The 22,918-nt window shown below is 48.9% G+C and overlaps 1 protein-coding gene across 5 annotated transcripts in view; it reads left to right on the top strand.

Annotated features, from left to right (window-relative positions):
• The window catches only part of ARHGAP32 (Rho GTPase activating protein 32), a 236,236-nt gene that overhangs the window by 195,496 nt on the left and 17,822 nt on the right, over positions 1–22,918 (top strand). For all 5 annotated transcript variants that reach the window (XM_079326642.1, XM_079326640.1, XM_079326641.1 and 2 more), the window contains 4 exons: positions 3,470–3,619; positions 17,546–17,648; positions 20,408–20,552; positions 21,804–21,886. In XM_079326642.1, coding sequence (XP_079182768.1) covers positions 3,470–3,619; positions 17,546–17,648; positions 20,408–20,552; positions 21,804–21,886 — 481 coding nt within the window. The remainder of the gene's footprint in view (positions 1–3,469; positions 3,620–17,545; positions 17,649–20,407; positions 20,553–21,803; positions 21,887–22,918) is intronic.

The raw sequence follows: 22,918 nt of genomic DNA, 5'->3' as shown, positions 1-22,918 counted from the left end.
GAGGGGAGATTTTTGCATGCTCCTAATTGACACATTTGTGCCAGCAAAACTTCAGAAATGATCCAGACTCAGGTGGGGTTTTTCAGTTGGGTTTCATGTGGGGTTTTTTGCAGCCAGGCTCTGTCCACTGGATGGAGAATTTCTCTTTGCTTCTTCAGGCCAGGATATTAAGCCAAATCTGCCTTTCTGAGGAAATGCAGCCCTTACTCTTTCTAGGAAAGTCTCAGTTTCTTGGTAAACAGTGTATTTTATAGTGGTTAAGTATGAGGTGGAAAATAATATGGACAAATGTTGGAATTTTTGTTTAGTTTGGTTTGGCTTTCAGTTGGTAACTTAAAGCACAGCAACCATTTGGAATTGTCTGTTAGTAATGCTTGTTCCCAAATTTATTACCATGAGCACCTCATGTGGAGATGCAAGCTGTGAGTGGATCAGCTCTATCATGTCCCTGCTTTATATTAGGTGGGACAGTAATGTTATCCAGAGCCTGGGGCTGCTGTGCTGCATTCCCCTAAAGCAGAATGCAGCAGGAGGGAATCCCTCAGGATGTGCTCGTGGTTGGAGGGTGGGTAATGCCAGAGGAGGGGTCCCACCTTCCATGGTGCTGCAGGAGGCAGCTCCCACAGCTCAGCAGCACAGCTCATCCCTCCCAGACACCTACCTGCTTTTGTTCTCCTTAATAGCCTGTCAGCAGGGAGATGACTGTTGGATTTTCTTGCTCCTCTCTTGTTCTCCCCTCCCAGCTGAAGCCCGGGTGAATCATTCTGCGTGGGTACAGCCCTGGGAGCTGGGTTCAGAGGCTGTGCAGGGCACGCACTGCTCTGGGGTGAACTGAACAGGCTCTGGGTGACCAAGGAGCCCAGCTAACACTTCCACAGGCTGGGCACAGGGGAATTTCTGCTGGCTGAACCTGCCCTCACAGAGTCCTTGCCTGCTGCACCACTTGTCTGTGGCAGGGAGTTTGTGGGAGTCTGCTTAATGGTGCAGAAAGCAGGACAACTATTTTAACCTGTGCTGAGTGGCTTAAAGGCAGAGCAGATTTATTGTGTTTTAAAAACTCGGGTTGCTTTTCTGGTCACTGCTGCCAATACCAAGTACATCTTTGGACCATGGAAGTGCATCCATTACAGTTTATCTGGTTTTAGAGCTGAGGTGGCACCCAAAAGTCACTTGTTGATCTGCATTAGTAGTAGAATTTCTTCAGTACTAAATTGGATACATTTTTCTTCATTTAAAATCCATTCTCTGATGGGCTCATTTTTCATTAAGTCAAGCAAGGTATATAGTATACAGAATGTGAAATTATTCAAGTGAATACACACATATTAATGATTGCTTTATTTGGATTAGTGGGTGCTCTGTTTGCCTGTTGTAAAAGCATCTGTCTCAGGTCTCTCACCTCCAACCCCAGGGTGCTAACCTTGGGAATTCCACACAAGTCAGGATCAGACTGTCTCCATTTATCCTTGAGCCCTGCTGTTAGGAGGTGATAAATGAGCCCTTCTTTTCCTGCAATGGATACAACCAAACCCTATCCTAACTTTGTTTGGCATGTCAGCACAATATGTTCCTTTATTGCATGCAATTAAAAAACCCCATCAAACTGCAAAAACTCCTTTAATTAAAGCCCCCACAGCCACAGTTTGTCATGCTCAAGGCTCCTGTGGTTAAGTAAATTGTGTTTGATTGCTGAGGATGCAGATGTGGGGTTTGGTGGAGATTTTGGGATTTCAGATATTCAGGTGGTGCTGAGGATCAGTTTGGTGTTGTACTGCTACAGGAGACTTTGTGCAGAAGAATTTTGCTTTTCTCACGTCAGTACAAATTTGTTAAGGTCAGTGGAATCAGGTTTGTTATAGGTATAAGTATAAATATATTAGGTTTATTATATATATCAATAGAGGGACCATGTCAATGCCTGGTAAAATGGAAGCAGAAATATTCAGCTTTTTGAAGGGATTAAAGCATCCTGAAGTGTTGTGGGTGTAACCACGATCTTGGGACAAGGTTTTCCATGTTCCCTGGTTGAAGGAGCCCCTGAGTGAAGCAGTGCCCATCCATCTCTGCTTTGCTGAGTCCCACTTTCAGAGCTGCTCTCTGTATTGCACATTTCCTTGGGCAGCAGAGGTGGCCCTGAGGGGATGAACCTTTGTCCCCAGGGGTCTTTGCTGCTTTGGAAGGTGTTACTCCGTTGATACTTGATTGCAGTATTTGTGGGTTTAATGCAGATGGAATGTACGAGCCCTGCTTTTCTGTCTGGGATGAAAGGGAGGAGCAGGGGAGGGGATTGCTGCTGCTGCAGGAGCCTTTGACTTCCCGAGCTGCAAAGGCTTCCTTACAAAGCATGGCCCTTTGTACCCAGCGGTTTGTTCCTTCAACAGAGCTCTTCTGTTGAATTAAACTGCTTTTAAATCGTTACACAGTGGCACTTTTGTTGGGAGGCTGCCGGGGCCTCTGGAGGAACATTGACATTCCAGGGCATTGTTCTTCTCCCGTTCAACCTGAGCAGCTTCTCTCCCGGGCAGGTCACTGGTGTCACCCACTGCTCTCCTTGCCTTGCACTGGGATGCAGCTCCTGAGCAGGTGCTTTTACAGAGGGACCAGCTTCCCCAGCTCAGCCCAGGGAGACAGAGCAGGAGCTTGGAAGGTGGCTCCTGAGCCACTTCTCATCTCTTTGGAGGCTGCTTGTGTTGATTCCAGAGGGGATAAACTGCATCTCTTCAATCAGCTGCCTCAGTGACCTGTTCAGTGGACTGGATGCTGGAGTCCTCATCCCTGGAGGTGTCCAGGGGACACCTGGATGTGGTACTCAGTGCTCTGGACAGGGGGACAGAGTGGGGATTTGGCACAGGTTGGATTCAACAGCCTTGGAGGGCTTTTCCAACCTCATTGACTGTTTCTGTGTTCTTGTTTTGTGATGGCTTGAGAGAGGAGTGGCTGAGGCTCAGGGCAGTGCCTGTGCAGGTGCAGGGAGGCCCTGATGTGCTGGGAGGGCAGGTTGGGCTCCCAGGGAGCTGCACCTGCTCAGCCTCAGAGAGTACAGTCAGCCCTTTGTTCTGGAGGGGCCTCACAGCAGAACGAGGGCCACTCACAAAGCTTTATTTCTGTGTGTAGATTCCACAGTGGTTTGCACAAGGAGATTACCAGATTTCTCAGCTGAGCCTCATTGCCTTTCCCAGAGATGAAATTGCCCTTCCCAGGTGCTGCCCACCATCAGCCCCCCAGGTGGCTCCTGCCTGAAGCTCCTTGCAGAGAAAGGTGTTGGTCCTTCTTTGTGTTGGTCCTGGTAACTCTGCACTAGCCCAGGGTTGGGACAAAAGCCAAGTCTCTGCTTAGCGTTGAACCTTGGAAAATCTGTTCCTGTAAATAATTGATATGAATGTCAGTACAGCTCTGTGCTCTGTAGAAGGAGTTCTGCTCAGTGCTTGCCAGGTGTGGAGTGAAGTGGTTTGTTTCTTGTCTTGTGCAGTGTCAAAGAAGCACGGGAAGCTCATCACCTTCCTCAGGACATTCATGAAGTCGCGCCCAACGAAGCAGAAGCTGAAGCAGCGGGGGATCCTCAAGGAAAGGGTGTTTGGCTGTGACCTGGGGGAGCACCTGCTCAACTCTGGCCATGATGGTAAGGAACAGCCTGCTCCTGAGCTCTCCTCTCCTGGGGGTCTGCCAGGCTGCTCAGGGGCCTGCTGGGGGACACACTGTGACACAAATTCATGGAAGGGAAGCTGAGGCTGGTGAGAAGCAGACATGCTTTGGCATGGGAAGCACTGTGGTTGATGAGGGAGCATGGAATGTGGCTGCAGCTCCTGCAGATGGGTTTCCAACCTCTTCAAGTCTTCAAATAATTTTTTTTCAGGAATATAAGTTTTATTTGTATGTCAATATCAGTGGTTAATTAACAGGCGTGTTAAACCCCTACACCTCTTTTAACTCAGTGCCTTTGTATGATTCTAGCATAATTTGTTGTGTAAATCCTTCATCTGCCTTTTCCTTGGGTTTCACATGATTTACAGGAATTAACTGGATATAGTGTTTCCTCACAGCTGCTTTTTCCTCTCTGTTCAGAGTCCTTTTTCCCTCCCCATTAACAATTCAGTAAGGCAGAGGAGAAAACCTCTCCATTGCAAGAAAAAAATTACACAGTTGTTACCACTCTTCCTGGGATGGACTTTGATTTCACAGGCTCTTTCCTGCCCTTTGCCTGTGCCTCCTGCAGTGCAGGGTCCTGCAGTGCTGAGGAGCAGCCAGAGCACTGGGATGCTGTCCCAGGTCCCCAGGCTTGGCCATTCCTGTTGGGAACCCACAGCCAGGGATATTTGGGAGCCCAGCCTGGAGCAGCTGTTGGCTCTACGTGGTGTGCCCAGGAGTTAAGGCCACCAGGAAAGCAGTGGTGGGATCTGTTGGGTGGCTTTACAGCAGATCTCTTGTGCCACAGTTGTCCATCTGATGTCTCCCAGCTTTTGTGTGCAGGCAGAGGGAGAAGTGACAGGATGTGTGGGGCAAAGAAGGAGTTTCTGTGTTAAAGTTGTTTTCAGTGAGTCTTCAGACACCTTGTTTGTTCAGATGCCTTTTGAAAAAGGGTTGGTAAAGGGCAGGGAGTAATTTCTGCTCTTTTTCCAGCTGATTTGGTTGGTAACAGTGATGTGCACTCCCTCACCTGATATGTTTCACTACCAGCTGGAGCAGAGTATGTGCTTGTCCTTATGGAGTCAGAGCTGTGGCAAGGCTCATTGGCTCAGTTGGAACCAGTAGAGATCCTTATTGGGGCTTGAAAAGCACTGGAGATGGTTTGGAGTCAGGAACAGACAGTGACCCATGTGGAGCTGCATCAGGAGTAGGTAATTCACAGCACTGGCTGGCTCTGGAGCTGGTTTTCTGTGCATGCAGTGGGAGCACTCTTGGAGGGCAGGAGCCATGCCAGCAGGGTGAGCTCACTGAAGGGAAGGAGGGAATTCACTTTCATCCCCAGCCCTCCTGTCTGTTTTCCTTAGGCACAAGGCAGCATTGCCCAAAGCTTGTCCCTGCCCCCTGCACTGACTTCTTCCCCTGCCTTCAAGGAGTGGTTTATTTAGCATTCAAAGACACATCCTGAGCTGAACTAAACTGCTTTAACTCCACTGGAGGTTCTTGTTTGATGGTCTCTGGGAGCTCTGTTCTTGTTCTGGTCTCTCCCCACCATCCCACACATTGGGGTGACACATTCTGGGCTGGGCTAATGAGGTCCCTCAGCTCAGGAGTCACCAGCTGCTTTCACCCTTGATTTAATCACCCTTTCCTATCTCCCTGGAGTAAAGCAGATCCAGTTTGAGTGTTGCTGGCAGGGGCATGGCTCCATTTCCCACAGCAGGATTGTTGTTTTCTGTGTGGTTCAGCTCCATGACCTATATTCCAAGTGATGTCATCCCCACCATGGGGCTCCTGCAGATATTTTTGGGTCTCTGCAAGTTGAGCTCTGTGCATGCACAGCATTTTAAGATCTCCTGCAGCATTACTGTAGCTCATCTGTGGAGCTTCTTGCAGTGCTGACCTGCTGAAAGAGGTCTGAGGTGAATTAATGAAGCTGCTTCTCATAATCAGAACATCAAGTGCTTTTTGCAGAGGCTCATAGCACACTCTGGCTGAAGTCTGTGTGTGGTACTCTGGTGATATTTTGGAAACACAACTTAGAACATGGGAGTTCAGAAGAACAAAAAGAACCCAGGACATTCATTGGTTTGTTTAAGCTCATTATAGTTTTGTTGGGTCAATGCCCCAAAATAATCCCAATCCCCAAAAATATTAATAATTTGGTCTGAAGGGGCAAATGCCACTAGTGATTGCAGTGAGTGACCAGGCATCATGTGCACCTCAAAAATGCAATATTGAAACAAACTGGATGCTAAGAATTTTCTTAGTTACTAGCTTTGTGGAGATGACAAATCTTCAAGAATTTGCTGAGAAACAGCATGAGCAGCCCAAATTCTTTACTCATGAATCTCTGGAACTGTGCTCATTTTTAGTGAGCAGGAAGCAGAACGAGAGAATAAAAGGGATAAGGACAAAAACTGCAATAAGTGTAACATTTTTTTAATAAACCCTCCACTGAGGCATCTGTCCCAGTTGCCTAGCAGGAGAAGAAGGTGTTTGCTGTGTACCCAGAGGGGATTTACAAGCACAGAGGAGATGTTTCACTTAGTGCAGTACCTTGTCTTTCTGTGGGCTCAGCACGTAATCCCTCGTTCTGCATCCTCGGAGCTGCTCTGGGGAGGAGGATAGATTTGGCCTGGGAGCACAGGAGGAAAGTGATGCAGGAATGTGCCCTGGTTATAGCCCTGGCATGCCATTCTGCAGAGCTCCACGTGCTGCACTTGCCCAGTCCTGGCCTGGCAGAACATTTGTGGTGGCTGCCTGAGGTTTGGGATGGGTCTGTGCTGCAGCCATGCTCTCCCTGCTGGAAGGTGCCTCCCAGCCTGGTGGGACACAACTGCAGCTCTGCAGAGCAGGGTAGGATATGTCTGTACTCAGGTTTCTCCCTAGGGAAGGCTGTCTGGGGAAGGCAGGAGTGCAGCAGCAGTCTGGTGGTGCTGCTCCCTGGCAGGATGTGGCTTGTCATTCTCCTGAGCTCCTGTGTGGGCTGAGCAGGGACACTGAGCAGCTACAGGGAGGGAGGTGAGGATTTAACAAGTATTTGCAATAGCCATGTAAGGGATGAGCAGTGCCCCTGAAACCCTCCTGTGTTCTGGTGATTCATGGTGGGGATTGTGGTGAGTGCTGGGCAGTGTCCTGGGGGTTGGGTTTGGTGTGTTTGCTTTCAGTTCCAGTTTGGTTTGTGCTGACACTCTGAGCTGTACAAACGCTGCTGGAGCCCTTCCAGGGTAGGAGTTACACCTCCATGAGGTGACAAGCAGTCCTTCCCCAAAAGCCCTTGGAGGTGAGGGGAAGGAGGGAAGGAAGCATTGCTGTCCAGTCTCTTTGGTGAGGCTCTGAGTCATGGGCAGATCACAGGATTATTTTTCAAAATCATCTGTGCTCCAAGCTGCTTGGGAAAGAGGGGACTGGGAGTCATAAGGCTCCTGGGCATGGGGCTGGGTATGCATAGGTGTGTTGCTTCCAGTGAAAGTCTCAGCAGGGTGTCCTTTTCTTCTCTCTTGTCACATGTCAGTGCTGAATGATGGGCTGGGACCTGCAGGAGTAAAACCAGTTTTGATATGAGGGATTTTGGACTTGTCTGTTGGCAGAGCCTGTCCTAATGCTCCCTTTAAGTATGTTGGTTTGCACAGTATTTCTCCAGACACCCCGTGGAGCCTGCCTGAAGAGTCCTGTCTGGCTCCCATGCAGTGCCTTACTCATCTCTTGGCTGCTGCTGGGCTTGGTGTGCTTCCCTGCCAGGGAACCTCACTTGGCAGCACACCAGGCTCAGCAGGGAGCTGCTGTTTCTCCATTGCCCTCAGAAATGCTCCCAGTGGGCTTGGTGCAGTTGCCACCTGCCTTGCTGGTTTGTTTTACAGATCCACAGGGTATTCTGAGTTGGGAGGCACCACAAGGATCATCTGGCCCAGCTCCTGGCCTGCACAGGCAGCCCAACAATCCCACCCTGAGCATCCCTGGCAGTGCTGTCCAACCCTCCTGCAGCTCTGGCAGCCTCGGGGCTGTGCCCCTTCCCTGGGGAGCCTGGGCAGTGCCAGCCCCTCTGGGGAGGGAAGAACCTTTCCCTAAATGCAGCCTGACCCTGCCCTGACACAGCTCCAGCCATTCCCTGTGTGCTGTCACAGCTGCATGGAGTTGTGAGATAGAGCAAACCACCCCAGTCCCTGGCTCCTGAAGAGACCTTGTTCTTGCTCCCTTTGTAGGCAGAGATTTTTTTACCCCCCCAAGTTTTTCTCTCTTGAAGGAAACTAAATAGAACTTAAATGTAGACCCCAATTAACAGGATTGTGCTGGCAGAGATGTTTGTGCAGTGTGGGAGCTTCTGGAATGCTGCATTGCAGCAGCTGCACCATGCTCTGGTTCCTGCCTTGGAATGTTTGGCCAGGGAGCTCCCCACGGCTCCTGGGAGGTGACATGGGTGGGAGTGAGTGGGGCTGGTCTGCAGGAGAGGCTCAGGGAGCTGGGCATGCTCTTGATGTGCTGCTGGAAGGACAAGGGGCCAGGTGGAGCCACAATGCCCATGGGAGCCCAGGCAGGGCTGGGGCTGCTCCCAGGGGTGGGATGGGTCAGCACCCAGCAGGAAGGGTCAGTACAGAGCAGGGTGGGTCAGCACCCAGCAGGGTGGGTCAGCACAGAGCTGGGTGGGTCAGCACCCAGCAGGGTGGGTCAGCACAGAGCTGGGTGGGTCAGCACCCAGCAGGGAAAAGCCACTTTGCTGTTCTGTGAGTGAGGGACCCCTGAGCTGCAGCATGTGAGGGGTTACTTAACAATGTCCTCTTTTTCAAATGCTGCTGGGATTGCTTGGACTGACTGCAGAGGTGGGGACACTGTTTGTTCTTCCAAGCCAGAGGTGTTCCTGTTGTCTGTCACTTGTTGGGAATGACCCTTTCTCCCTTAGCCATTGGACTGAAGCACAGGCCAGCCTTGGTGTCAGGATTCACCTGCAGAGATACCCATCACACAACCAGCTGTATCCACAGAGGCTTTGGTAGGTTAATGGCACATGACATTTTTTGTATCTCTATGCCTTTGTCATATTCATACATCATCAGCTTATGTGACTGGAAAAGATAAATTCACAAATGAAATTTTTAATTCATAAGTTTCCTATAGTGAAAGATTGATGCATGATTTTAAAATTTTTATCAAATACCCATGCTGTGTGGTTAGCAAGAGACATTGACTTCTTCTGAAGATGTAAGTGCCTACAAAAGCCAAAGTTCACTAACTCACCTGATCTTGCTCTGTGTCCTTCCTATTCTTCCAGTTCCCCATGCTTATTCAGAATTAATTTGGATAGGTGGGTAGAATTGAATTTTAAAAATGGAAGAGAATAGCAGAAAATAGCAGATAGAGGATATGCATTCCTTTATATAGTGTGCAGGAGCAGCAAGGGTTTGCCAGGGGTGGTTTTATTGTCCTGTGCTGGTTCTGATGCTCTTCAGAAAGGTCCATAGCAGCACCTTGGGGTTCCTGGTGACATCCTGGCTTGTTTGGGGGACTCTGGAGTTATCCATCCCTTGGAGCCATCCTGTCCCTGCAGCTGGGTGGTGCATTTGCCTCTGATAGTCATTTATGGCAGAGCTGGGTATAGAGGGAGCTGGTACCAGAACAGAGAATACAAGGAATGAGATCTTGGCAGCCTCTGGGCTGGGATCTCTGAAAGCCTGGCTCCCTCAGCTCAAGCACAGGTTTGGCAATCTGGCACCCCTTTGGCTCCTGGTTTTGATGTGAGGAGCCCTTTCAGCAGCTCAGAATTGTCATTATAAGAGAAGGCTGCCTGGCTGGATTGAAATCTTTGCCATGCTGAAGGAAGCCTTGATTGGGAATTCAGGACAGCTGAGTCTTACAGATTAAGTAATTTTAGTTTTTCTTACCGTTTGAACTCCAAGAGAGTGAATGTGACCAGTTCCCACTCCCTGTTATTGCCATGTCCCTGTCCCTGTGCATGGCAGGGATGGGACTGAGGGAGCTTTAAGGTCTCTTGCAACCCAAAGCTGTCTGGGATTCAGTGAATTTCAGGTGAAATCACTGCTCCAAATGGCTTTGCTCCAAGATTTTCTCTTCAGAAAGACTTGGGAATATTTGCAGAGCTTCTATGTGAAGTAGACCCTCAGTTTTTACCTGCAGCTGCCATGGAGGTCTGTGGCAGCTCAGCAGCCTGGTCTGTGATTCCCAGGTATGTTTGGAATTGTTATGCCTTGATTGCTGGCAGCCACATCCCTGGGTTTGTTCAGGCAGTAACAACTTGTTCCTGTACAAAGGTTTATTGAAGTGTTGGTTGTATGTGATGTGTGTGTGACATTTCCCTCAGAATGGTGACATGGGCCACAGCCATGCCAGCAGGGGCAGGGAATGTTGGCTCTGGTTCTGGGGGTTGTGTTAGATGTGCTCACTCTGGGAATGAACCCCTGAGGCATCTTTGTGCTTTCATACGTATTTTCAAAGTATCCAAGCTGACAAGTCTGAATGAACTGAAAAGTTTCAAACCTCCAAGTAGGTTGAGCTCTAGCATCCTGGTATCCCAGTTTTCTTTCTGTCTCTATTTTAAAGTATTTGTATGTCTAAAGCAGTCAGTGATAAGGACACAAATCTTCATTCTGAAGTTTTTGTTTGCAGTTCTCTTTTCTGCTGAGACGTTTCTAGTGTGACTTTGGCAAGTCCCTTAAAGTCCCTGTCTCCTTTACACTTGTTACCCAAGCAGTGGGAATATCTGGAGGTGATTCACCTTCTCTGCCCCATTCCAGGTGTATTTTAAAGAGGGAATGCTAACTTCTCCATCAGCACTGCAAGAAAAACAATGCACCCTTACTCATCCAGTAATTTCTTTAAAGCTCTCCTGGGTATCTGGGCTTGGTTGTTTAAATATGGAGCTGCAGCTCACAAATCAGGGATGGATCTTGTTTCCTGACAAGGCCACCTAACTGGGGACACTGGAAATGCTCCTGCTCTGCCTCACAGTAGTGTTAGCACTGAAGAAGCACTGGCCTCTCTCAGCATTTTCACTTGCACCTGAGTGACTCCTGTACTTCATAGCTCTGTGCACACAGATGTAAATGAGGGGGAAAAGGTTTTAAATTTGAATTCTGGAGCAGGAATGCTGTGGAACTGCTGTCCCAGGTAATCTTAGGCATCCCTTACCTCCATCCTGCTGTCCTGGCTGTCCCTTTTTCAATTGAATTTTCAGTATGTTGAAACCAGGCAGCCTCAAACATGCCAAAACCAGTTTCCTTTTGGTATTTCCTGGTTTATAGTAATTTTTAAATTCAAAAGAATGGTCACAGCTGCACAGAGTTCTGGCCCTGGGCTGGCAGCTCAAACCTGTCCCTGCCACAAATTTTTGGCCTTGGGGAACTTGTTTGTTATCTCCCATTCCATCTCCAGGCTTGTACAACCAAACTAATAACCTGTATCTGCCCCCAGGGTGCCACAAAGTAAATTCCTAATACCCAGGAGGTACTTGGGAGATTAGTAGTGGGATATAAATATCAAATAGTATTTATCTAAGTGCCAGCACAGGTTAGCATGTGACATCCAGTGCCATGTAGGAATTAAATAAATTTCCCTCTGTGTTCCCCCGTGTTCATTTTTTTCCTTGGGTTGGGTTTGCATCCCAAGTCTGAACATTTCTGATGTTGAACTGTGGCAAGCCAGAGTGGTTTAGGTGCCTGAGGTCCCCCTGGATGTGGTGATGAGTGTGTTTGCACACCAGCCTGGTGTGACATCAAAGGCAGATCCAGCAGCCTGGAAAAGAAGGGAACAGTTGACCCAAATTGGGGATGAGCAGAGAGCTGCCCTTGCTGCAGAGCTTCCCTGCTGCACAAAATAACTGGACACAAGTTGATACTTTCAAAGGCAAATAGTTTTGAGCTATTTTGGGCAAATTTCCAACCACAACAGACACTGTTACTGCTTTACCATCTGCCCTCTGAGTTGCTGCAGCTCGAGATTATTGGGTATGGGGTCAGCATTGCAAAGGGGTACATGGGATCCTGTGGAGAATCCTTGTTTAGGGGGACATCCTTGGGGCTGCTGGGCAGGGAACACAAGCCTTTGCTCTTCAAAAAGACCCAGTTTGTCTCTCCCTTCTCCCTTGCCCAGCCTGCTGCTGCAAGAGGAGAGGATTCTTTGTGCCTGAGTGACCCTGAGGACAGTTGGGAGTTGAAAATTAATTTGCATTTCAAAACACTACAGCTGTGGGGGGAACAAACATGAGGAAAAATGTTCCAGTCAGTACAGGAATTGCTTGTGCTCTTATCCTACTGTTCTTAGCACAGGGAAAAGATTTCCCCCAGTCAGTTTATTGGAGGGAGTGTAATTGGTCTATCACACTGGCCAAATCTGAGTATTAGTGTCTTGTTGGATATTAGGAAAAATTCCTTCACTGAAGGAGTTGTCAAGTACTGGAACTGCCCAGGTATTTAAAAGCTGTGGGGCTGTAGCACCTGGGGATGTGATTCAGCTGTGGCTGTGTTTAGAAAGCAGTTGCACTCAGAGCCTTTCCAGCCTTGATGATTGTGTGATATTTTGTGTTACAGACAGTTAAAGCTGAGCCCTGGGAGCAGGGTGGGGTGGGCTGTGCCTGTCCATCCTGGCTGGTGGCAGAGGATCCCTGCAGCTCTGGCTGTCCTGGCCCAGCAGGGATGGTGCTGATCTGCTGATGGAGCTGCCCAGCCCCCTGCCCTGCCTGCCTCACACTGCCAGGCCTGAACTCTGCACTTTGCCTCCACAGTCCTGCCTCAGCTGCCATAAAAGACAATTCAGGCTGAGGAAGCAGAGTCTGGTGCTGATGGATGGCACTGTGAGCCCTGCATGGGTCAGGATCCAGCTCTGGGTTGTGATCCACTCTGCACTTCCTAGGTGCAAAAGTCCCACTCCAGATAAAGCTGTGTGAGCAGCAGCTTGGACTTTCCCCAGCTCATCACTGTGGGTGATGTACATGTGGCTGATGACTCAAATGAGGGACAGGGACCTGAAGAATCACAGAATCCCAGACTGGTTTGGGTTGGAAGGGACCTCAAATCCCACCCAATCCCCTCTGCTGCCACAGGCAGGGACACCTTCCACTGCCCCAGCCAGCCTGCTCTTGGGCATCTTGGAAAGAAAATGTCTGTTTGGTCTTGTATTTCATTTGGTGCTTCAAACATGAGGATGGGGATTTGGGAGTGAGACAAAAGTCCTGTGAAGGGAGTCTTTTAAAGTTTGATGTTTTTCTGAATGTGCAGGGGCTGGTGGGGTTGGTGTGCCTGTGGAAGGGTTTGTGCAGGTACAATATTGTGTGACAGGGAGCTCATCATGCAGCAATAAAGAGAAAATCCTTAACCTCTCTCCTCTGATACTTCACACCCTTGTCTAAGGTGGAGAGAAAAATGAGAAATGTAGAAGTCACAGGCTGAAATATTATTGGGTTTTTTTTTTAAGGAAATACTTGGACAGTTTTTTGCAAAATGTCCTTGATGATCTGAGAGGTCCTTTCCAACCCTAACAGTTCTAAAATTGAGTTAAAATAGGGAATTATTGGAGTAAAAGCAACTGTATTTCTTCAAGAGGGGGTATTCCCTATTAGTTTTTTGCATAATTCTGCATTAATGGCAAGGGGTTGGGATTTATGGCTAGTTCCAGATGTCTGGAAGTTGTCAGTCTTGGCCAGGCCCAGAATTCCAAGAAAAGAGCTCATCCTGCTGCAGTGGCACAGTTTGTGCTGTGCTGGGTGTGTGTGTTCTCTGCTGTTCCCAAAGGCAGCCTGGGCAGCCAGGGCTGAGCTCCTCCACCTGCATTTCACCTGATGGCTGAAAAGAGCCTTTAACCTTCTGTAACCCAGCTGTGGGTTTCCCATGTGTGTCCCAAGGCTGCTGACTCTGCATGTTGGTGTCACTGCTGAGGCAGAGCTGGGCACTCAGGCTTCCCTGCCCCTGGGGGTTGAGCTCCCTTGTGGCTCTGCTGTGTGTGGAATTCAGTGAGGAGCAGCATTTTGGGTTCTCTGGGCCATTGTCCAGCCCCAGGGCCTGGTGGGACCTGCACCCCACTGCTGTGTTTTGGGAAAATGCCAGTGCCAGAGGGGGGCTTGGTGGGAGGCCTTGTGCCCCAGGCTGAACAAACACTTCTGGTTCCAGTAATGTGCTAAGGGGGAAAAAAAAACAAAAACAAAAAAACCCAACAAACCACAACACAAGCAAGCCTCACAAAGCCCAGGGAGAGAACATGACAAAATACTAAAAAAAACCACCACCAACAAAAAAAATCCAAAAACAAACAAAACACCCAACAAGATGATAGGAAAAGCAATATGCCTCATGTGAGGATGAATAAAAATGTTTTGAAAACCATAGAACTTCTACTTTCTCGTGATGGCAGAGAATTAAGCAGTTAACAAGCCCTGGGAGATGCAATAAACCCTTCAAACCAGCTGAAGAGATGCTCTGGAAGGACTGGAATGAATTCCTTTGGCTGCTGTGGTGATGAAATGTGCTGGGGTCCCCTTTGGTGAGGCAGCCACATTTGCAGCCCTTTGCACTGGAACCACCTGGTGTTGGAGAAAGCAGAGGGAAGGGGGGGATTGTTCTGGGAGGCATGTGCAGTGTCCACTGCAGAGCTGGGGGTTCCCAGGCAGCACCTGGCACTGGATTGTAGCTGCCTGCAGGGAGGTTTTCTGGAATCACTGGCTGAACACCCCTTGGCTCAGAAAAGGACTAAAATCACACTGAGGAGTGATTCTTGTTACCTGCCTAGGAATGAGGCACTGGAAAGGGCTGTGTGCTCAGCTGGATAACCCAGGCACCAGAGGCTCCCTGGATGAGGATGCAGGAATATCCTGTCACCCTGTGCTTGTCCCCTCCTCCTCCTGACTTTCCCAAAGCTGCTGGACACCACCAGGAGCTGACCCAGGTGAGCCTCTATGGCTCTTAATGCAAACCACATGTGCCATCCAGTCTGTTGTTGTAATTGCAGGAAACCACAGTAATTAACTGCCATTAGGAGAACTTTAGTGTTGCTGCTGTTGCATCCTGTGAGTGGAAATCTCCTTTGGTTCCCTGCTGGGATGAGGCTGAGGTACCTGTCTGCTTCAAATCTGGCTTGTGGTTTGGGATCTGGAAGCCAAAATCAGTTCCTGTACTGAGAAGTTCACCTGCAGGGGAGGGATTTCTGCAGCAGGTGGACACAGGTGCCTGAAAAAGTCACAGTGTGGTGTCAGAGGCTGCTGTGGGTGATGGTCTGGGCACACTTGACATTTGTAAAATTAAGTCTTGGCTTGTGTTGTCATCCTGCCTTTTGCTTCTGAGGGAACAGTCACTATTCCCTCCGTGTGTGAATTTACATCTCTAAAATAGGCATTAACAGACAGAGGGAGGTTAAACACACACCTAATGGCCAGGTGTCATCTTTGTTCAGAAATCTGAAAAATGAAGTCACCATTCCAGCAAAGGCTCCTCAGGTACAATTTTAGCTCTACTTGAATTTTAGTCCCTTCTTCTACCATGCAGAATTCTCCCAAAATATCCTTGGTGCTGGTATGGTATATTTAGCTTAAAGAACATATTGTCCTGGTAACCAGATGAGGAAATGCTTGGAACAAGCCTGCTGGGATCTTTTCAGGGTGCATTAATTACTTTCACTGTGCCCAGGCCCTTCCATGCCAAAAGAGAACTTGAGGCAGAGCACTGGTGCTGCAGCCCTTGCCTTCTCTTTGGCTCCCCTGCCCTGCTCCACTGTCACTCCAGGCTTCCTGCTGGGAATGGGGCAAGCAGGGAGAGTGCTGTTTATTTATCTGCTTCTTGATTTATTTGCCTGTTTGTTTATTTATTTGCATTTTGATTTAGTTATTTCAACAAGCTCTGCTGATTCTAGAGGGCCCCTCCTGTGGCTGCAGTATGGATCATTAAGGTCTTTGGGATTTGCAGCTTTAGCAGGTCTTGCCACAGCACTTTAAAGCTTGGGAAAACTCCTTTTGTCTGATCCTCTGGGACTCCTGTGTATAGGAGATGCTGCTGATGGGGGCTCAGCCCTGTGCAGGTCACTGGTGAGATCTGTGCCCATTGTAGTGGGGGTGGTGGGACAGACACAGGGACACCTGAGGGTCTTGGTTCAGGTGTGTCTGGCAGTCTGCTCTTCTCCCACAGGGGACAAACACCACTGGCTGTGTCAGCACACAGAGCCTTGTCCTTGTCCTTTGCTGCATGGGATGGAGCTGTTCCACCCTGCAGCCCTGCACACTCACACCTGGGCTCCACTCCTCTCCCAGTGCTGTAGTGCACACTTCATCCCTTTCTGGCCACGGCTTGGGTAGGACAGAACTCCTTCCCTGTCCACTTCCAGCCTTAAAAACTTTCTCCTTCAAGAGATGTTGAATATTTCTGAATAAAGGCATAAGTGTTGTCCTCCAGAAATGTTTTTGAGTCACTAGAATTCCAGGCCTTGTGTTCCACCTGCTCTGCTTGGATCTGTCTTTGTAGGTAATTGATGGATGTATCCCCCATGTGCTGTGTGTGTGTGTTTGCTGAGAGCCTCTCACCTGTCCCAGCTCAGATGGCTCAGGGTGTGTCTGTTGGTTCCTGAAGCCACCTCTGTGGTCCTCCTTGGAGCTCACCAATGCTGAGGTAGCACAAGGCTTCACCTCCACCAGTTTTTGTTCCCCAAAACAGCTGCACTTGCTTCCCAAGGCTCTTGGCTTAATGTTCAAGGGTTCTACTCATCTCAAAGTCTGGCCTGGCTGGAAAATGGTGAGAGCTGCTGTAAATCCCTGGGAATGCAATGCTGGAGCCTGGCTGGCTCTTGGAGCATCCCAGGTGCAGGGTCTAATCTGCTCTGGCTGAGCCTGTGACTGACACACGCTGCAGGATTTACAGCTTTCACCTGTGCTGTGCTCCAGTGTGCAGCAGGCATGCCCTTATCCTGGGACACACCTGCTGGTTTCCAGGGAACCATCTCAGCTGTGCCTTTCCTCCAGCTGTGAGGGTTTGCTGCAGGCTGGGAAAGCAGCTCTGTGGAGGCTGGGGAGCACAGAGCATCCAAGTGCAGCAGCACTTGGGAGCCCTGCCTGGCAGATGGCATTTGCTGCATGCTGTAAGGGGATTTGCCACATGACCTGCTCAGAATCTGTGTCACATGGCACAATGATCAGACCTGGCATCTGAACAGCACACAGATCAGCTGCTGCAAAACAGTGGCTGCCACTGGGATCCACAGGGATCTCAGCTTCTTCCATGAAGGTTTGCTGATGCTCACAGGAGCTCCAGCCTGATTTTCTCTCTGTGTTTGGAACAGTTTTGCTGCCATTTGGAAATGCAGGGATGTGCTCCTCCTCAAGCTGGCATGGGTGGACACAGGGCTCCAGCACTGGGTGTGCATGAGCCTGGGAAGCCAGCTGGAAGGAATGGGGTGGTGAAGCGGCTGCAATATTAACTTGACACCTAATTATATCCCCTGGGCTGATTTTTCCATTCTGTCATGCCCCCCTCTGTCTGCACTTTCTGTGAGTGTGGGATTCTGTGGAGCTCTCCATATCCAGCCATGCTCCAGCAGACATTTAGGATGAAATTATCAGTTGTAAAAGCTCTCCTGTCCGTGCTGCCAAAAGTAGCATCTCTCTGATGTTTATATTTCCTTAAACCAAGCAGGATATGTTAACCTGTATAGATTTGAAAGATAGTATTTATTCCATTTTACAGCTCTTCTGGAATGGGATTTCACACCACAGTTCCCATGGGAGTTGTCATGGGACCTGCACTGGCTTTTTTTGACCTGATTCATATCCTGGCATTCCCGTGTTAAAGCAGGAATGCCTCTGACCTCCTGAAGTTAAATTTCCTACAGGCTTTCTCCCCTAAGGAGGAGCTGAAGCCAGGGGCCAGGTAGGAGTAGTTTAGGCAGCTGCCAAGAGCACAGGCTGGAGGAGGGCTTTGCTAACCCAGGTGTTGCTGTTCAGTGCCCCAGGTGCTCAAGAGCTGCACGGAGTTCATCGAGAAGCACGGCATCGTGGATGGGATCTACCGGCTCTCCGGGATCGCCTCCAACATCCAGAAGCTGCGGTAAGGAATGCCTGGGAGCCCTGGCAGGGCACAGCTGCTGGGCTCAGGCAGCCTCACCCTCAGGGTGCAGGGTCAGGGTGCTGCTGCCACTGGGCTGTGGTGGTCCAGTTCTGTTCCCTGAGGAGCAGTGGAGTTTCTCCCTGCTGCCTTGGGCTCCTGGCTTGCCAGCACTTCCCTGGGAATGTGCTCGTGTGTGCCTGAGTGTGGTGGGTGGCACTGCTTGGCTGCACAGGGAAGGGCCAGGAGGATGTTCTGGTTAGGAGCTGTTCCCACCACAGCAAACTTCCTTTATTCCTTCATGAGGCTGTTTTCCTGCTGTTGTTTGGTGTGGAGTGTTCTGTTGTGGAGCTGTGATGTGCTGAGTGCATGTGACTCATTGCAGCACTGCTCCAGTCTGTGGCCTGGCAGAGGCAGCACAGGGCTCTTTGCATGGGCAGAGTACCTTTTCTGTACCAGCTGTCCCCTGGCTCAGAGGGCAGGTTTGAGCTGGTACAGTGACTGTTCAAACCCTTGGATGGATGGATTTGTTCTGGTTCAGATTAATCCTGTTTCTTTTCCCAGCAAGTCCCATTTTAAAAATCTGGTCCCAAGGTTTTGATATGCAGGATCCAAAGGCTCTGACTGGAGCTGTGTCTGAATAAAACATTTGCCATTGCTTCACTTATATCCCTTTATTCCCCATTTGGACTTGTGCTGGACCACCCTTCTAATCTCTGTTCTAGTCTATTTTTCCCATTTGTGTTTCCAAGACCATTTTCTCCTTCATCGTGTATCAAAGGTGCTTTAAAAACAGTTTTCTAAAATTGTGATGACATCATTCCTTGTTCTAGTGCAGACAATGAAGGGACAGCCAGTTTTCCAGGTTACTGAGATGTTCCAAAGACAAAAGGAAGGGAATACATGGAATAATTTATTGACACTGTCCTGTATGTGTAAATCACTACAGATTTTGAGTGTTTTGATGGACATAGGACGTGTCTTGCTGCTTTTTCCAGCTGTATAAACTGGGCATTAGGCTCATTCCAAAGCTGGGCCTGCAGTATTCTCATAAATGAATCACTGTGCTTAGGTTTCCCATAGAAGAATTGGATCTCCTGAATTTAAATGTCTTTGTGGTTGCAGAGAAGGTTAGAGAATTTATTCCACATGGGACAGAGGTTGGCTCTTCTGTAGGGCAGTAGCTGCCTTTATTTGGCAAGTAGGCAAGCAGCCACTGTTGATTTGGGGTGTTGATCCCTGCTATCCTGACTCCTCCTTAGAGCTGTGGAGTTGTTCTTCACCTAACAAAATCTTCCTTTAGGTCTGAAGGAATAGCATGTAACTCTGGAAACTGCCAGTGCAGAGAGAAGGGGAGTTGAATGTAGTGGGACATTCCTCTCTTCCCTGCACATTCACTTCTGCAGGGGAACATCTGACACAGTGTGAATAAATGTCCTTTATTCCTAGGAAAAACCATTGGAGTAGGGCAGGATATGGGCATGGCATTGGAGCCAGGGCTGAGTGTGTTTGTGTGGGGTGGGCTGGTGCCTTCCTGAGCTTTTCTGTAGAGCCAAGTGCAGGAGCTGAGTTTCTGTGCCAGATATGAGCAAGGGGTGAGTCAGAAAAATGGTGTGTAAAAAAGAAAAAGTGTGGGAAGTGGTGTGTGCTGGACCCTGGGGATGTGGAAAGCTGAATCCTTCCTTGCCTTCTCTGCTGTCTTCAGGGTGAGGGAGGGATGGGCTGTTCACCCTGAGCAGGGGGGGACCTGTCCTGCCTCTTGTGTGGGGAGTGAAGGGCTTCCCACAAACAGTGTCCCTGTGCAGGGATGCAAAGAGCTCGTCCTGGTCCCAGGAGGGCTCAGTTACACACACCTGCTGCCCTGGGCACATCCTGCTCCTCAGGCAGAGCTCAGGGGTTGTGTCACCCTCTGGGCACGACCTGCCAGCTTTGGGTGAGGGACAGGACAAGACAGGGACATGCCACACACCCAGCCCCAGCTGTAGTTCCTGTGCTGGCAGGGTGGGTCCCCATGGCTGTGAGCAGCCTAAAGACTCTGGCAGGGACCCCGAGGTTCTGCAGCTCCCAGGGCCTGGCTCATCACTCTCATGCCCCTAGAGTGTCCTGCTAATTGGAAACAGCACTTCTCTGCACGTATTCCAGCAGCAAGCCAGCCCTTGGCCTTCTGAGCTCAGCTTTTATTTCATAAACATCGGTGATTGGGGTTTTTTCTCTCTCTGAAAACCAAGGGAGTGCTGTGGGGTTTTCTTCATGTGGTTCCTGGCTGTCTTCTCCCTCTAGCAGAGGCAGGCTCAGCTCACCAGCTCATGCCCCAGGAATTCCTGCACTCACTGGTTTCCATGTGCAGCCAGTGGAAGTGCTGCTGGCAGGGCTTATATCATTGCCATTTCCAGGCATTTGAAGTGCAGAGGAACAGCAGCTTTCATCATTCTTATGGGCAATCCCAGTCACAGCTCTGGGGAGTTATACTTGTGGTTTTGGAAGGTGTTCTCTGGAGACTTTGTGAAAAGCCCTGAGGCAGCAAAAGGGATTGCAGCCAGTTGGTTGTTAAACCAACTGAAAATGCTTTACTAGAAAAGTGGAAAGTCTCTTTTTTGGAAAGTATCCCCACTGGTTGCCCCACAACCGTGGGTCATGTGGCTTTGGTGACATTTTTCTATTTTTTCCTGTAAATCAGGAAAGCCTTGCTGTACTTAGTGCTGGGTTTGATTTCATTCCTTCTGCTCCCCCCCCTTCACCCATCTCCCTGTTCTCATTGGCAGCCACGAGTTTGACTCGGAGCAGATCCCCGACCTGACCAAGGACATTTACATCCAGGACATCCACTGCGTGGGCTCGCTGTGCAAGCTGTACTTCCGTGAGCTGCCCAACCCCCTGCTCACCTACCAGCTCTATGAGAAGTTCTCTGTGAGTGCAGACCAGGGGGCACTTCCCTTCCCTGGGCCTTCAGCTGCTGGAGCACAGAAATCCTGGCAGCTGGGCCTGCCTCCACACACTCCCCTCTCTGCTCTGCCTTGCTTGGGGCTTTTGGAGCCGTGGCACCAACATTCCCAGTGTGACACTGTGCTGCCCACACTGCTGAGTCCATCCTGCCATTCCAGAAAGGGCTGGCAGTGCCCTGGGGTCTGAGGGGCCTTTTCTGTGTCCCCTTCATGTTACTCACAGCTGCCTTTGTCCCCTGTGCCATGCTGTGTTGGTTCCACTTGTGGAGCCCCAGCAGAGGTCCCTGGCACACTTCCCAAGCTCTGCAGTGTCCCATTCTGAGGTTCCTCCCTTGCCCCAAGATCACCCCAGAGGGACATGAGGTGCTTCAAACCCCGGTTCTCCCCAAAGCAGCCAAAGAGAGATTGCTGGAGACGGTTTTTTCTTTTTCCAGGGATTGTTTATTATTTCTTATCTCAGGGACTTTTTGCCTGGCCAGCAGGGTCTGCTCAGCCTGGCATCCATGGTGGAATCTGCCTGGTGAAGGCAGGGCTTATCTTATATAGTTTGTACTACCTATTACATGTTTACAAAATTTTCCCAATACAATACAATTTTATTAAATTGTCCAGCCCTGACCCCATCCAATCCAAGAGTGCCAATGTGTCACCCAACATGGATGACATGGAGAAGAAGGAGGAAAAGGTGTCCACCCCCCAAATTCTCCATCTTGGCCATGTGTCCCTTAACATAAACATTCCAAAAAGTCTATTTATCTATGTTCTAACAATCTAATTTACACTTCACTAATTTTGGTAGCTTGTTTCCATTCTCTTTGTGCTGACAACTTCCCCCAGCGGTTAGAATTCAGCACCTGTGACACCAGGGTCTCACTCAGAGGTCTTTGAGGCCTTTGCCAGGGGGGTTTTGAGACCCCCAAGGAGGCCAGGGATACACCCTGGGCTCCCACACTGCAGGAATTCCCCTCTTGTGTGCCATTTCCCAGGAATGAAATTGAAAGCAAGTGCTGCTCTGAGCTGAATGTCTTCTGCAGGAATTCTCTGTGCCCTTAACATGCCCCAGGTCATGTCTTATTTGGCCTTCCTTACATGATCCATATGCTCCTCTGTCCCCCAGACAGACCCCTCACCCAAGGGGGAGAAGAGCAACAAAACCCACCTGGCTACCAAGACTGGGGGGTTATTTGCAGCTAAATCCTTTCCTGCCTCATTCCAGGATGCTGTTTCTGCTGCTACAGATGAGGAGAGACTGGTTAAGATCCATGATGTGATTCAGCAGCTGCCCCCTCCCCACTACAGGTGAGTGCAGCCTTAGTGCTGTTTTGGGCATTTTGTGAGAGGAATTTGTAATTCCAATTGCCCTCTCAAGACAGCCACACTGCCTCTGCATATCCAAATGATTATAGCTGTAGAAAGTTTTTTATATTTTAATTAGCTCCTCACCAAACACTGTACAATAAATAAATGTCCTTGGAAGCTCTGTCTGGGAGGGAAATAGGAGCTTGTTATGTCAGAGTAAGGAAACATTTTCTTTTTTTGTACTGGGGGCACAATACCAGTGCTTAGAGCACTTCAAAAAAAGTTAAATATAGCCAAAAAATTGCTTGCCTTCAGCCAAATGTGGGCAACTGTATTTTGTCTCCAATTTGCCCCCTCCCTGCAGAAATAATAACTAGCAAATAACAGCAATGCTCTGAGAATAACTGATGTAATTAATTATACTAATGTTATATATTAGAGTAGCATAATACAGTGTTTAAAAATCACCAATTAAAATACTATATTCAAGCTAATTAGTTATAATAAGAACTTGTGCTGTATGGTAATGAGTCTTGACTAAGAAGAACAACATTTTAACAGTCTTTAGTATTAAAAATTATGGCAGGGTATGGGGAAAAGGCATCAGACAAACTGGTATTCATGAATGGTTTTAATAACTATATTGAATACTGTTCTATACAGTATAATACATTAATGAGACTTTAATATTAATAATGAGTGGTGCATGGTAAGTTGTGTTCACTAATTGTGAATTGTAATTAGTAGAAATAGCTGATGACAACATGTGGTGGAAGTTATTTACAGATGGGTAACTATTTTAATGGGCTGGGCCAGCTCCCCTGATGTGTCCCAGTGGTTTAGGTGACCATTGGGGGAATGCAGGAGTTATTTGGCTGTTGATACCTAATTAGAATACTTCATTACAATCCTCAATTGATTGTTATAATGTATGTTAATCTGCAGGTGAAGTTAGAATTCTGGTCTAAGGGTCAGGTGTAGTAACACATAAGGACAGCTGTTGATAACTCTTTATAGTAATTTCTTCCAATA

Source organism: Erithacus rubecula (genome assembly GCF_903797595.1).
Source record: "Erithacus rubecula genome assembly, chromosome: 25".
NCBI lineage: Eukaryota > Metazoa > Chordata > Aves > Passeriformes > Muscicapidae > Erithacus > Erithacus rubecula.
The sequence above is the reverse complement of the archived record's forward strand: the minus strand, read 5'-3'. Positions and strand labels throughout refer to the sequence as shown.